At 40.7% G+C, this 15,822-nt stretch overlaps 1 protein-coding gene across 1 annotated transcript in view; it reads left to right on the top strand.

The window, feature by feature from the left end:
• LOC120570327 (contactin-associated protein-like 5) overlaps positions 1-14,531 on the top strand; it is a 105,803-nt gene extending 91,272 nt beyond the window's left edge. The window contains exons 20-24 of the mRNA XM_039818619.1: positions 632-765; positions 1,598-1,685; positions 2,446-2,646; positions 9,469-9,543; positions 12,138-14,531. Of these exons, the coding sequence (XP_039674553.1) occupies positions 632-765; positions 1,598-1,685; positions 2,446-2,646; positions 9,469-9,543; positions 12,138-12,331 (692 nt within the window). The 3' untranslated portion in view covers positions 12,332-14,531. The remainder of the gene's footprint in view (positions 1-631; positions 766-1,597; positions 1,686-2,445; positions 2,647-9,468; positions 9,544-12,137) is intronic.
• Positions 14,532-15,822: the final 1,291 nt, after the last annotated feature.

Genomic DNA, 15,822 nt, shown 5'->3' on the forward strand with positions numbered 1-15,822 from the left:
GACAGTGCAGTTGTTAGAGTCAGAGCTAGAGTCAGTGTCCTAAGACACTCTTTTGTGGTAAATCAGAACTCCCATGTTCCTCGGGTCTCTGTAAACACTGAAGGGCAGGGGAGACACTTCATCCACAGTGACCTTCATCTATAGGAGTACTCTCAGGATTTGAAATGAATCACTTCACAAAGCCCTTCACCTACCGACCGGGAATTGTAATATTGACCCAGCTTCACTTGACAATGCATAGCTATCTGACTCTTTGATCTGGCAACGATTTGTGTGTGTGTGTGTGTGTGTGTGTGTGTGTGTGTGTGTGTGTGTGTGTGGGAGGAACACTGAGCACATATTGACTTATTCTGTGTGGGAGCGAAGAGCTATGGGATAAATATTTGTGTATCTCAAAAAGCAATTGAAGAAGTTTAGATACAGCGGTCTATTTATGTATAAGCAGCAGCAGCCAAATGATTTTGTTAAAGAGGCCTATTCTCTTCTCCTATTTGGCATTGTAAGGCAATGTTCAAATACTTGAAGCCAAAGTAGGGTTTTCACGTCAGTGGACTGGACTTGAGTCTGTGGCACAGATGGGGATTTCTACACAGGTCCATTAAAAGGATGTCTTTTTGTGCTTTGTGTCCAGGGAGTCTGCAGATATGGTATCACCTTCAGACAGACAGGAGTCCAGACGTGTTCAGCCCCGTCCTCACTAACCTGGCAGACGGGCGACTCCATCGAATCAGAATTCACCGAGTGGGAAAAAACCTCTATGTACAGGTGAGCAGTGGGGAGCCCCCGAAAGGTCACGGCAGGAGTTATTTTTTATTTTTTTTTAACCTCACAATGGTTTTGCATTCCCTCGCATCAAGTTTTGCGATCCCTGTCGATATTTTTGTGTTACCTTTACCTAGGGCTGGGCGATGTAGAGGAAATCAGAAATCACCATATTTTTGACCAAATACCTCGATGTCGATATTGCGACAGTATTGTAAGGTTGAGAATTGGTGCTTTTACAAAATAGTTTATCAATGAGCTTTTAGACAAGTAATCATCAATAATGTGGATACATTGACTAAGTGGGTAAAGGCAAATAATAGAAAAGCTAGACAGTGTGATTAATTATTTGGGTAGATTATTTGATTATTATTAATTAGATTACTTAATCTAACTCTGTACAATGACACAACTTTATCACGTCAGTGAGGAACTAGAGTTGAATCGTCTACCTGCTATCCAAGCACTTTTGAGAGAGGGTATTTAAATGAATTTTCCGCTGCGTTGAAATCAATTCTTAGCTGGGTCATCAGCTCCTCTATAGATGTACCACTAAAGCATTTTATAAACGGAAGTGGTCGTAATCAAAATCCTGCGGTGTTTTATTGCAGATCACCACGTTAAGTGATGCAACTGAGTCAGCATGGTAGTGCAGAAGCGAAAGGTCTAAATCACTTCAAAGCTAACTGTAGGCGGATATGGTTTTGCATGAAGCTGTAGAGAAGACGATTCTCAATCTATAATGTATTGAAATGTGCTGCTGCTGCTGCCGGTGTTACATCGGTTTAGATTTCTTGTAATTGCCTTGTTATTTGATTTCTCTCCACTCAACCAGATCGACCAGGACATCCACAGAAAGTACACACTGTCATCTGATGCAGAGCTGATCTTAATCAGATCCCTGACATTGGGCAAAGTCACCAGTAAGTCCTCCCACAATGTTGAGAAAATTGCTGAAAAAACTCCCACGTCATCCCTTGGGTTGGGTATCGTTTGGAGTTTTTCCGATGCCGGTGCTAAAACGATATTTTTAAAACGGTGCCAGTGCCTAAACGGACAGTCGGCAACATTTTAAATGATATACTAAAAATGTAATAAAAATAAATTACAACAATAACTTATTTCGCCAGTAAATTGCTGGTGAATGACAAAAACAACCACTACGTAGATGGGAAAATGGGAAAAATCAAACTTTGAATGCACCATGAGGCTGGCTAGGCGAGTTTCAAGTGAACGCACCGTCTGTGTTGTTTTTCCGACAATGGCAGCTGCAGACTGTTAACTGTTAACGTCCCGGTGTTGGAAATACAGTCACGTGTTACACCGTTTAACGTTATAGCTGTCAGCACTTTAACCGTGGTTAATCCAGCTGCTAGCTAACGGTAGGCTAAAGTTACCTGCTCCCAAGTGTAATTAACTACGTCACATGCAGCAGGGTTTCTGTTGCCTGTAACGTCTGTTTGGGAGCATCAGAGGGCAGCGCAGGCATTTAAGTGGCACCGAAATGAGGCACCGAAATCTGCGTTGCTATTCGGTCCATACCGGTTGTTAAGAAACCGGTGCCGTATTTGCACCGAGTCTCGGTACTCAACCTTAGTCATCCCTGATTTGGTAACACAGAAATTACGGTAAATCATAAAAATACTTAACATATATTTTCACCCATCATCTGTATCCTTGCAGGGAGGGAGAACCTCAATGAGGAAGTAATGCAAGCAGCTTTTAAAGGTTTCATTGGCTGCCTGTCCTCGGTCCAGTTCAATCACGTTGCACCGCTGAAGGCGGCGCTGACAAATCGAGGAAGCTCGTTGGTCACCATCCGGGGTCCATTGGTCCAATCAAATTGTGGAGCACTGGCGGAGTCCACCTCGCACACACTGCAAGGTAAAACACTCACACACACTCTGCTCTTTAACTAGCCCACGCACGCTGCCGCTAGTCATTTCCAGGTCGAGCTACATGCTGAGCAGCAAACGCTGGGAACCACACGAGCTGGCAACTCTTTGATGCACAAACATTTGTGCGTTTCTATTCTAAACTGAAAATCAAGCGCGTGTTGTGTTTGAGGTTACCTGTAGGTCACTCTGAATTCCAGAATTTAGTTTAGATTCTTTAAATTGAAGTTTCCCATCAAATTCAAAAACAAGAGCTTTCTGCTTTAGGCCTACAAACTCAAGTGAGATGAAAAAGGTGGCAGCTCTGCCCTCCCCACAAAATCCATTAGTTGATGACAAAAAAAAATGGTAATAATTAATTGATCTTTTCCAGTTATTTATCCAGCAACATTTTCTGTTTTAAGCTTCTTAAGTGTGTGGATTTGCTGCTTTTCTTTATGCGATTGTGCATTAAATATCCGAATGAGTGACTGGCAAATCAAGTTATTTGAAGGGAAATTATGGCGGGAGATTTGCACTAACTGACATTCCACACACATAACAGTTAATTAAAAAAAATAAGTGACACATTAATCAACAATTTAAAAAAAAGATAGTTGCAGCCCTAATTAATTTCTCTTTTGGCCTGCAACAAGATGTCAAGTCTGTGTTGTTGCTGTTTAACTATTTAGCTCTTTCTTGCCACTTTCTCTCCTTCTCTCCGGCTGCAGTGAACCTCCACTCACAGCATTGCATATTTTCACATTGTTTACCTACGCCTGTAGCACACATCAGACGCCCCACACAGACAGAAGTTAAGGCAGAGTCTGTGTGTGGGCTTTTCACACCGAAAACAATAGGTGTGGGCAGGGTGCGATTTGGTCATGCACAACCAAACAAAACATGCAAGAATGAAATCTCCCTTTCAATACCATGGATGTAGTGCCACTCGGCCAGCTATGCCAAAACACTTATTTATGAACTTCGATATCCAATGGAAAATGATCTCAAAATGAAATAGCACAACGTGGTGCCAACAGAAAACACAGCTTGTTCAAGCCGGGGAGCGGAGTTTACTTCGCGGGAGCGTTTTAACCACGGTCTTTTTTCCTAAACTTAACTATCATCGCCGCATAACGCTCACTTTTTCTGGCTAAACTCAACTACCACAGCCCCTTAAAGGACCGTCATCTGGCGGTGCCTGTACCCTGCTCACAGTCACCTATTGGCGGCTAAACAACTGCTGCTGGTAGGCGGCGTACCGGAGCTCTAAATACAACCAGCAACTGCCGCTCAGATTTTATCGTTCTATGGTAGTATAGAATCGGAAAATCGCACCCTGGGTGTGGGCGTTTTGACGTGGATCAGACACAAATAGTTTCTTGGAGAAAGCATCTAGTGTCCATTGGAGGAACTGCTGCTTATGGAACAACTTGTTTGTCCGTGTCAGGTGTGTAGTAGAAATGATCCGCTTACTTTGGAAAAAGTGAACTCTTTTGAGTGGGTTACCTTTAAACAACATGAGGTACTTAGTTTTGTGCTACCAGAAAACCTGAGTGAAGCCTCAAAAAATAGCTACTACTGTACTGACTTGTCTTTGTGTTGCAGGCCCCAGGCTTTCTGAAAATGAACAAATCAACTTATAAGCAGAGCTATCAGTCTAATTGGCTTCATGTTGAAATGTTACAGTTCTTTAAAACTTGTAACTTGTGAAGTTAATTACAGTCTGTCTAAAAAAGACACCTTTCCAGCTGTATTATTCTCACAGAACAGATGCAATTCAATTTTCACCAGTAGAGCTGTCTCCACCTGCATCTTAACTGTGACACAAATGTGTTTTTACACTATAAATCTTTTTCTTTTTTTTCCTCCTAATTATTTGTATGCATATGTTGTTCTGTGTCAACGGTTGCACTGTAATGGAGCACACAGTTATGGTTTGAGCGTTTTACTAAGGTGCAGCAATTGACATTTCGACATAAAGTCGCCCACAAGATGGACGGGTTCTGGGTGTTGCGTACATCGAGCCATATTGCCACAACATATATGAAACTACATCATGAACGATAAATACATTTCAGATGCGGTCCTAATTGTCTGTTGAGGCGCCAACTTGAGCTCAAAATTGGCTGATGCACAGAATGTTGTCGTTTTGGCAGCAGGATGAAAAGGCTCGTCTTGTGGAGCTCTGACATGTAATGAAACCAGCAGCCACTTGCTTCAAGGCTCATTCACCATTATCCACACAGGTTAAATGTATCAACACCCTTCATCATCAACACCCTGAGTAAACGAATGAATAAAGTCTTTATTTCAAACTAGTAAAATAATGATATACTGTATATATACACTACCGGTCAAAAGTTTGGGGTTAGAAATTTCCATTCCACTCCATTATAGACAGAATACCAGCTGAGATCAGTTGCATTGCTTTTTTTGACCAGGGCAGCAGTTTTCAGATTACATTATGTGCTTTTGCAAAAGGGATCGCTAATGTTTTCTCAGTTAGCCTTTTAAAATGATATATCAGATTACTAAACAGAATGTGCCTTTGGAACATTGGATGAATGGTTGCTGATAATGGTCAATGTAGATATTGCATTAAAGATCAGCCACCCACTCAGATCAGCTGGTATTCTGCCTAAAATGGAGTGGAATGGAAATTTGTAAGTGACCCCAAACTTTTGACCGGTAGTGTGTGTGTGTGTGTGTGTTTGTGTGTATATATATATATATATATATATATATATATATATATATATATGTGTGTGTGTGTGTGTGTGTGTATATAAGTATTAGAACACCCCAATTTTTCCAGGTTTTTATTGAAATTCATGCAGTTCAATGTCTTATTGTACTCTGAAATGAAAGAATAGAACAAATGAACAATTTAAGTTAAAAAAGAAATCATGGAATCAATTTATAAACCAAAATGTATTCTAAATGTTTGACTCATTAAAGTAGCCCCCTTTGGCAGATATAACAGCTGAACACACTCGTGGCATTCTTTCTACAATGGAAATCAAATATTCTTCAGAAAGTTCTTCCCAACTCTGTTGCAGAAGTTCCCATAAATGTTTGGCACTTGTAGGTTGATTTGCTTTTACTTTTCTGTCCAGTTCATCTTAAACCAGCTCAATGGGGTTTAAAGGAACACACCGACTTATTGGGACTTTATCTTATTCACCGTAACCCCCAGAGTTAGACAAGTCCATACATACCCTTCTCATCTCAGTGCGTGCTGTAAGGCTGTCTGACGGCTCCAGCGGCATCAGGTCAGCACAGAACATGCAGGTGAATGGTTCCAACTAGCCTACTGCTCCGAATAAGTGACAAAATAACGCCAACATGTTCCTATTTACATGTTGTGATTTGTAGAGTGACAGCGTGTACAAGAAAGAACGTAACATGAGACACAGCCATCTTCTAACCGTAAACAAACCGGGAACTATATTCATTCTGCTACTTGGGCGGAGTGATTTGCTTTGCAGCAAGCCTGTCTGAGAATATAGTTCTCTGTATAGAAGATGTCTGTCTCATGTTACGTTGTTTTTTGTACACGCTGTGATTCTACAAATCACAACATGTAAATAGGAACATGTTGGCGTTATTTTGTCACTTTTGTCACAATTGGGAGCAGTAGGATTACTGGAACCATTCACCTGCATTTTATGTGATGGGCTGCTGCCGCTGGAGACATCAGACAGCGTTACAGCACGCACAGAGATGAGAAGGGTATGTGTGGACTTATCTAACTCTTGGGGTTACGGTGAATAAGATAAATTCCCAATTTGTCGGCGTGTTCCTTTAAGTCTGGTGACTGTGCTGGTCACTCCATGTTTTTAAGCTTACCATCTTGGTCTTTTTTCCTAAGGTAGTTCTGGCATAGCTTGGACTTATGTTTTGGGTCATTATCTTGCTGTAGGATGAACCCCTGACCAACTAGGCGCATACCAGAGGGTACTGCATGGCGCTGCAAAATGCTGTCGTAGCCATTTTGGTTCAGGGTGCCTTTCACTCTGTACAAATCACCGACCCTGGATCCAGCAAAACAGCCTCAGACCATCACGCTTCCTCCTCCATGTTTGACAGTTGATGTCACACACTGAGGAACCATCCTTTCGCCTACTCGACGGCGTACAAAAATCCTGCGTGATGAACCGAAGATTTCAAATTTTGATTCATCAGTCCATAGCACCTTCTTCCAGTCTTCAGTAGTCCATTGACGACGTTTCTTGGCCCAGGCAAGCCTCTTTTTCTTATTCTGACGTCTTAGCAATGGCTTTCTTGCTGCAACTCGACCTATCAAACCTGCAGCTCCAAGTCTTCTCTTTACAGTTGAAACTGAGACTTGCTTATTACGACCACTATTAAGCTGTACTTGAAGCTGTTGTCCTGTGAGCCGCCTATCACGCAAGCTGTTGACTCTCAGAAACTTGTATTCTGATTCTCTTGTGGCTTTGGGTCTGCCAGACCTCTTCCTGTCAGAGTTTGCCCCAGTTTCTAAGTGCCTTTTGATGGTGAAGAATACTGTACTCACTGACACCTTGACTTTCTTCGCAATTTCTCTGTAGGAAAGACCAACATTCTTAAGTGTTATGATGGTCTGTCTCTCTTCCATTGTTAATTGCCTTTTTCCCTCCATTTTATAGCAACACACTACTTTCTGCAGTACAATACTGTTCAAATAATGCTCACGAGGGTATGGTACCACAGTGTGTTCCAACAATACTTGTATACAAACAGAGGGGGTTGTAAATAATCCAGAAGTTGGAACACCTGTGGGAATTGGTAGCACCAACTTTCAAAGCTTGATCAACCTCCACTGCTGCAGAACAGCTTTACGTTGTTTACCCATTTCTTGTTCCCTGAAAAAGGCCTTTTTTGTAAAATACTGAAATGTACATTATTTTTCAGTTTTGGGTAACCTTACTTTTTTTTTAACCTCAGGCAGTTCACCACTTACCTTTGTACCATTTCAAGCTATTCATTGGACTTGAACTGCTAAAATTTCAATAAAAAAACTAAAAAAATTGGGGTGTTCTAAAACTTTTGACCGGTAGTGTATATATATATAAAGAAAATACATAACAAAAATAAAAAAAGTTTCAACATAACACTTGAACCGTTCCAAAAAGAGACAGGTAGAAGCCCTGGGTTTATCAGGTCCTACCCCTACACTTTACCACAGCTAAATCACAGTCAAACAAGATAAATCAAACAGACCATTTTAAATAATCCAAAAATACTATACTACTATACAATTTCCGTCCAACTCTATCTAGCTATTAAGATAAGGAAGAATAAACAAAAACAAAACTCAAGAAGCATTGACATCTGTTACTGTCACTCTCCTGCCTCACTTCTGTACTTTTTAAAAATACATCTTTTATACCTTTTTTTATTTTTGAAATTGCAACATATTTACACTTTGTTTGATCGGTTCGTTCAGTCTATTGCACAAAAGCAGCCCACAAATCAAAATACATATCCGTGAACAGCTGTTGTATGTTTCCAGGCAGCTGTTTATGTTTTGCTTCATAGATTATTTGTGCAGTCTTTAATTCTAACAGATCTTTAAACTTTAAAGTGTGTGATTTTAAATACAGTAAATTGGCATACCCTCCTTTTGACCAGGGTTTAACGCAGGTCAAACTCTGCCAGGCTTTGAATGCATAGTCATATTAAAAATATTACAGAAACAACTTAAGCAAACAAACCACACACACTACGGCCAACAACACAGGTTCAAACATAATAAGATAAATAAAGCAAATGTAATATGTACTAGAATAAGAGTTTGTATAGTTTTAGAGTAAATGTGAACATTTCACAGGTATGGATGTGATCATTGCACGAGAATAAAAGTATAAATAAATACTTTCACTAATTTCACTGGTGGATGTAATTTTTGTTGTGTATTGGTGCAGCCTGTTCAGCGTTAACACACTGGACTTTCAGGCCAGGGAGTGGAGTTTGCTTCCCAGGGAAAACAAAATACTTTCACCCAGAAAATGCGTGTTCCTTGGGAGTGTTTTAATTCCATCCACAAACTTTTTCCTAAACTTAGTCGTTTCGATGCCTAAACTTAACTTTCGGCGGCGCATAACGCTCATTGTTTCTTGCCTAAACTTAACCGTAATCTCGGCAGCTCCCGGAGCTCTGTACCCGACGCCCAGTCACCTGTTCTCGAGTAACTGAACCACCAACTCCCGCTTACCTGTCAGAGCACCATGTGGAGCACCGTGGGCCGGTGTCGCAGAGCTCTGTTCATGTTGCCGGTTAATTCCAGCTTGTTATAGGCTGCATTATTGTGCACTCTACACTGAAACAGGGAGCGGCTCCTATTTAAATCTACACGCAAGCTTTCAGTTTCTTTTTATTAAACTGTTGTTCAGAGGGATCTTTGTATCTTTTCTGCCCTTCCAGTCAGTCTGGTTAAACCGTTTTGTTCTCCATGTATACAAATCAGACCCTTGATACAAAATAACATGTATTTGTAAAGAGGACTTTTTTACAACCTAAAAGCATTAAAGACCATTCAGACTTTAAAGGCCAATCAGGCTTTTGCTGCAGGAGATTACAAATGTCTGTGTATAGAGACAAAAAGCAGACACATTTGGGGCTTATTCAGAGAGAAGGAGAGACGTTGAGCTTGAACCAAACTTAATGTGGTTATCTTGTTATATAATTGTGTGTTTCTAGAGCAGTGAAGTGTAACAAACTACACTTCACAGGTACCAGAGATTCCAGAGATTTTAATGTCAGACATGCGTCTCCTGTATGATCGGGACATTAATGTCTGTTAATTTGTCTGTTTCTGCTTCTCCAGATCAAACCGTAACAGCAAATAAAGATAAGGAGCAGCATGGCAACAGCACCCAGAAGGATTTGGCTGTGATAGCAGGTTTGTTTTTCTCTCTTCTTTGCCAGTTTATTTTTCTTTGCTTAATTGAAAATGAGTCCCAGCTGTTTGTTATTTGTCATTCTCTCCATTTGCCTCCGTTTTAATTTCTTTTTCTTCTCCCTGGTCTCATGATAACTCAAGCTCATTTTCATTACTGCCACTCACGCAGTTTCCTTTGAAATTGAATTGAAGTCGATGATGTTTAAGGAGTTCTGTGTGCTTTTCTAAACCTGAAACCTTAGCTTTGCATTTTACATCTCCTTAAACGTTGTTGACAGATGTCCCCGAGCTGATCTGCAAGATCAGTATGAGGCCAATCAAATCATTTAAAAGAATAGTTCCACATTTTGGGGAATAGACTTCAGATCTGAAACCCAAACGTACCAACACAGTACAGAGCGGGTCAATGTTGTTATTGTGACTAGATGCTTAGGGACTGTTCATTATTTATTTCAGGGACCACCGGAGGGGTTTTTGGATATTTAATCAAAATAGACCTGACCCTCCTTTCACCAACAATAAAATTCAGATGACCCTCCAAACTGAAGTGAAAAAAAGGGATGACCCTCCCCGACAATTTATTGATGTGTTCTGTACTGGTTTGCGCTTGGCAAATATACAGAAATAGCCATTGTTTTTTTACAGCCATGACGTGACTAAACCTCTGCATTCTCATCTTACGCATCCCACTCCTGTTATGGTGTGGTGGCCATTTTAGTAGATTTACTCACTAACATTGTTGTGGAAACACAAGAAGCATGGAAACTAAATGCACACTTCCTGCGTTACTGCATTACTTCAAATACTAAGTTACTCATTTAGTAAACTAGTATTCACATGAAATAAAACAATAAAACACTGAGACCATTCAACAAAGGACACTGGGAAATTACAATTTCAACACTGGTTGCTATGGACTCGTCACTAGGCTTCCTCAGTCATTTTAGCATAATAGGTAAAGCTGCTAAAGCTGAACATTATCCAAAACATTTCTCAGACAAGCGTCAATTTGGGAGCTTGCATGCTACCACTCCTTCCTTCTCAAATGCCTTGAAAAGGCTGTCGTTTGCACAATTTCACAAATAATCACCGGGACCGAAAGGATATTTGAGTCGGGTATGGCTGCAGCCTGGAGATCCCCCCCGTCTCATGCATGGTGCAGTCCACGAGCTTCGACTTTTCAAAATAAAAGCTTGTGTCTGGTATGTTTTCGTACGGTGTTTTGGATGTTTTTGAACTAACCAGTACGGCAATCATGCTAATGAATACAATTATTTTTTCAGTAGATGTCTTAGTTACAACACGATGGAGCTAGCAAAGCAGTTTTGTGTTTATATGTGCGAGCGGGATTTATTCAGTTTGAGAAATCCCACGGTCTCTAAAGCTAAAATAGCTCAAATTGTCTGGCTGACTAAACAGGGAGGGACCCATCTGCTAGCGATAGGGGCCGAGACTGAGAGAGCTACATGGAGCTACATGGATAAATATGCACCAAACAAGCCACTTTGAAATGTTGCTGTTCTCATGAATACAAAAGTTGGGTGACCCTCCCCCATCAACAAAGAATAAAAAGACATGACCCTCCCCTATTTTCCTCCGGTGGTCCATTCCATAAATACCAAACGGTCCCTTATTCGCTTTTTTGCTGAGTTTGATGAGGTGAACGGTAATACTGGAGCCTTCCAACACCTGTACTGCTCAATAATTAACACATTGTATCTAATGTAATTGTGAATTATGTGTTGCGTTGCAAACAGCGGGGACTCCAGGAAGTTACTGGTCCCCCATATTTAGCCTACCATAGAGACTATAGCAAAAGTTGCCGGGCTACACCGTTTTGTAAACATAGCCCTACTGAGAAATAGAGAGTTTTGTGGAGCTGATAGGTTTGATTAGCTTTGTATCAACTCATTTGGCAATGGCTTGAATGTATCGGACGTTCATTCATATAAAATAGTTATAAATAGCGCACTGTAGCTTTAAAGTCAACTGAGTCAAAGCAAATGGACGTTACTGTAACCAATTTAGATCAGGATCAGGGTAGTCGATATCGAAGACGCTTCATTTACAGGGTTGTTCAGGGGCCGCCGGTAATTCCGCCGGATGTCCCTCATTTTTGGCCGGATGTCGGTGACCTTCGGCTTTCTTTGTGTTGGCTTTCTAGTCTCCGGTGGATTTCTGAGGACTATGGTTAACTGCTCCTCAGATCTCTGCAGGGTAAATCCAGACCGCTAGCTAGACTATCTGTCCAATCTTAGTTTTCTGTTGCACGACTAAAACAACTTTTGAACGTACACATATTCCATATTCCACAGAGCAACAAGTTCCTTCCCGAGGCTATTTTGCAGAGGAACCGTCATTGCGTCCGGGGCTTAGCGCCGCCCAAGGCGATTGTGACTGGTTTACAGAAATGCCAATAAACCAGAGCACGTTTTTCTCCCTTCCCGGAATGCCGTGTGGACTAGCCAGACCCTCCTCCGCAGCGCCGTGTAGGAAGGTCTGGCAATGCGAGACTAGGATCAGGTGGGCACAGCCCTGGTTGGCAGCATTGTCCTCTGGTCTCTACTAATGCCTGTTCCCTGCTGTGTTCTCAGGTGTGATCACAGCGGTGGTCTTCATTGCTGTGTGCGCTCTGGCTGTGATAAGCCGCCTCCTCTACCAGCAGAGGCGGGCCCAGAGGAGCAGCAGCATCAAAGAGGAGAACAGACACAGCATGTACACGGACTACAGGACAGAGCTGCACCTCAACAACTCAGTCAGGGACAACATGAAGGAGTACTACATCTGACTGCAGTGTGCACTCTGTGGACCTCAGTCACAAACTTACCTCTCTCTTATTAAGGACGAAACAGGTGGACGCGCGGCTGCAGGATTTCTTACAACAAAACATCTCTGTGCCCTGGAAGTCTCCCAGGAACACTTCAAAAAAAAAAAAAAAAAAAAAAAAAAAAAAACTGTAGCCTGTTAGTCCACTCTCGTAATGCTCCAGTACAAGCAAACGGCTGAATCTTTACAGCCGTTAGTGTATTTGATGTTGGTGAAACTGTCAGAATCAAGCTGCTGTGGTTTCTGTCGTTGCAAAAATGTGTAAAGAGAAAAGATGAATGTTCTGCAGGGGTGGACAAAAGGGACACCACGAGTGCAACGAGCGAAAAGGCTGCTGTCCATCCTGAATGCGCACAACTTAAAACATTTTGTTTGAAACCTGAAATGCTGAATACTTCCACGGTACAGTAGGACTCACTAAACTTGTACTTGCGAGTCAGGAAATGTAGGTCAGGCCTGTAAGATATGCGTGCATTCGCTGCCGTCTTTGTTTTTTCAGTGGTGGTGAATGTGGTAGAAGAAGAAAAGAGGACAATTACTGCCTATACTGTATGAGTGCCTAATTTGCATACAAGTTTTATTTGAACATTTTAGAAGTCGTTTGTGTGATTTGCACAAAAGCAGTCGCATTTCCATAGAGAGGAGCTTCTTGTCATTCAGTTCTGCAACACACCACACTACTATAGAATAAACGGATATTTGAATTCCCCAGTCATGCACAACATCGGCCAGTTGACCATCAGTAAAGGGGGACTCTCTGTAATTAAATCATTTCTTTCACTGGGTTTATTTGACCCCGGACTGTTTGAAATAGCAAAATTGACATACCTAAATCCTGTAATCTTTTCCCAATATGTAAATCCCAACACTTTCAAGTGTTTTAGGATTTTTTTTTTTTTTAAGCCTTGTCCCTCAGAAAGCATTATACACCGTTCAGACCACATCTATTTAGTTGTAGGACATTTTTAGCTGATTACTCATGACATGAATGGATTTTATTTCCATGTGAATATTTGGCTTATGTATTATTTTTCATACAGTACATAAAAGTCCAAAAGCACTTGTGCATATTGTATCATGAAAATAGCAGAATGGAGATGAATGAATGGAGAGGATTATCATATTTCAATAAATATAAACCAATCATATACACAAGCGCAAACAGCAAGGGATGTAAATTTCAACATTGCAGCAGCCAGTAATATAATAATAATAATAATAATAATAATAATAATAATAATTTTATTTGATATAGTACCTTTTACAGACAGAGTCACAAAAGTGCTTCACACAATAGACACTTGTTAAAATACAGTAGGATCCAAAACAGACACTAAACAAGCAAAAACAAATACAATACCAATGAAGGTAAAAGATATCTGCAGGCTAAAAAACACAGCATACACTGATGCTGGTATCAAATCTGGCAAAATCATGCAACTCCCAAGCATTATCTTTGGTGTTCTTTGGCAAGTGGACAGCAGTTTGGTAGGTACAGGAAGCGTTGCGCTCAGCAAGTACTTAGGGAAACTGGTTCAACCAGCATGCAAATCAAGTTTGCAGTAGTTTGAATCAATCACAGCAGCGAGTTTTTTTTAGGTGCTCGTACAGCTACAGTAAACTCCGGGGTCAGCGTGACCGTCACAACCTAACCTACTACACTTTGTCACAGTACTAGAGTGAGTTTGTACCACTGTTTGAGGTCGTGCGGCTTTTATCTCGATCGCTAGCTTGGTTATGTAAAAAAAACGCCAAATCGGCAGGAGAAGTTCGGACTCAAACTGCAAAGCTGTGATATTTCTAAGAAGCATCACAGTGTAGACACGGTGCGTACCAAACTCAAAACGTACTGGTACAAAAGTTCAGTTTGTCCATTATTTTTGCAGCGCTAGCCAGCAGTGCTTAGAGTTTTTTTTTTTTTTGCAACCAAGAAAAAGGCCACTATAACATCATGTGTTGATTTATTTATTATCTGGATTACAGGGATAAGTGGTGTTTTCTATATTTCAAGCAGAATGCTTTTTATATACCTTATCATACACTGGTTAATCCTAAGAAAAGAATCCATACACACACACACACACAAACAAACAAGGCAAAAAGTCTAGAGCCAACCTGCGAGCCTGTAATGCACAAAAATTAAAGCATGGCTGAAAAATGGAGATTTTGCTTCTTCTTTTTTTTAGATCCTTACCGATAGTGGGGCTAAAAATACTAAGTTTGATTTGCAGACGAGGAAAAAGCGAAATGTCAACATCAGCTTGTCAGGCTCAGCTCTACAGATTTAGCTCATTATTATCCATTGGCTTCAGCTGCTCTTAGGCAGGTTAGCTGTCTTTGTCAACGTTAGTTGTAGTTTGAACTTAACACGCTAGACATTATTGCAACAAAAGCTGAATCTGAGGCTGACAGGAACGCGGTAACTTTTTTTTTTTTTTTTTTTTTCATGAGAATCCTGTCATTAGAAATCATAAATGTCTGTAAAATATTTCAAGGAAAAGCGATCCAACAATTGTGAAGATATTTCACTCTGATTTCAATTTTTTTCTGACCACTGCACTGATGGACTGATGGATGGAAAGAGACACAATACTGTTACCATCCTGGAGCCCCACCGACTGGCTTAACACGTACGTAAATGAAAGCGATACAGGAGAGCGGCACGATCAAACGATAGGGGCTTGATCCTTTGGGCCCCGTCTGTGCATGTCCTTGTTATCTAAGTATGTCTGAAGACGTGATGGTCTGCAGATCTCCACTTATCAGTGAATGAATACATACCTCTCCAGTGTTTTGGTTATATTGCAATGGGTAATATCACGTGGTTACTTCTTCTTAATGATTTGTATAGCTGCAGTTTTATTAAGGATCTATTGTATAGATGTATAATTTAATAATAAAAGTGAATATATTCATTAATCGTCTGTTGTAAAGTGATTTGACTTCAACTTTACCCAGGTTAGTCAGATCAGGCTTTGACACATACACTATGTGTCTTTTTCTCTGTGGCAGCCCGGCAGTAACTTCAATCAAAAGTCCAAAATTGTTCTAGGTGTTTGTGGGTGGGAAGCCAGTGAGGGATTACATCCTTGGGGGATCTGGCGAGGTGAAAACATGTATTGCTTGATTTATTTAAATTTTTAGCTGATTAATAGCTGCAAAATAAGTGGAAATTAATGGAAAAATCTAGCTACAAAGTTTCTAAGTTGGCAACAGTTCCTCCTTATGAACACTGATAACGCTGATTGAAGATTGAAGAGAAGTAGCCGACCTAAATAATGCCCAAAAATAAAAAAAACTTTTGGTGCAAAGCATCAGACTCCTAACCGCTGACTTAAATACAATTTTGAATGGGGATTAAATGATTTAATCGTGCGGCTCTTCTCCAGACTTCTCTAGGCTAGAAGTAGAAAGTAGCATAAAATGGAAATATTCAAGAAAAGTACAAGCAGC

This window comes from Perca fluviatilis, chromosome 12, assembly GCF_010015445.1.
Source record: "Perca fluviatilis chromosome 12, GENO_Pfluv_1.0, whole genome shotgun sequence".
Lineage (NCBI taxonomy): Eukaryota > Metazoa > Chordata > Actinopteri > Perciformes > Percidae > Perca > Perca fluviatilis.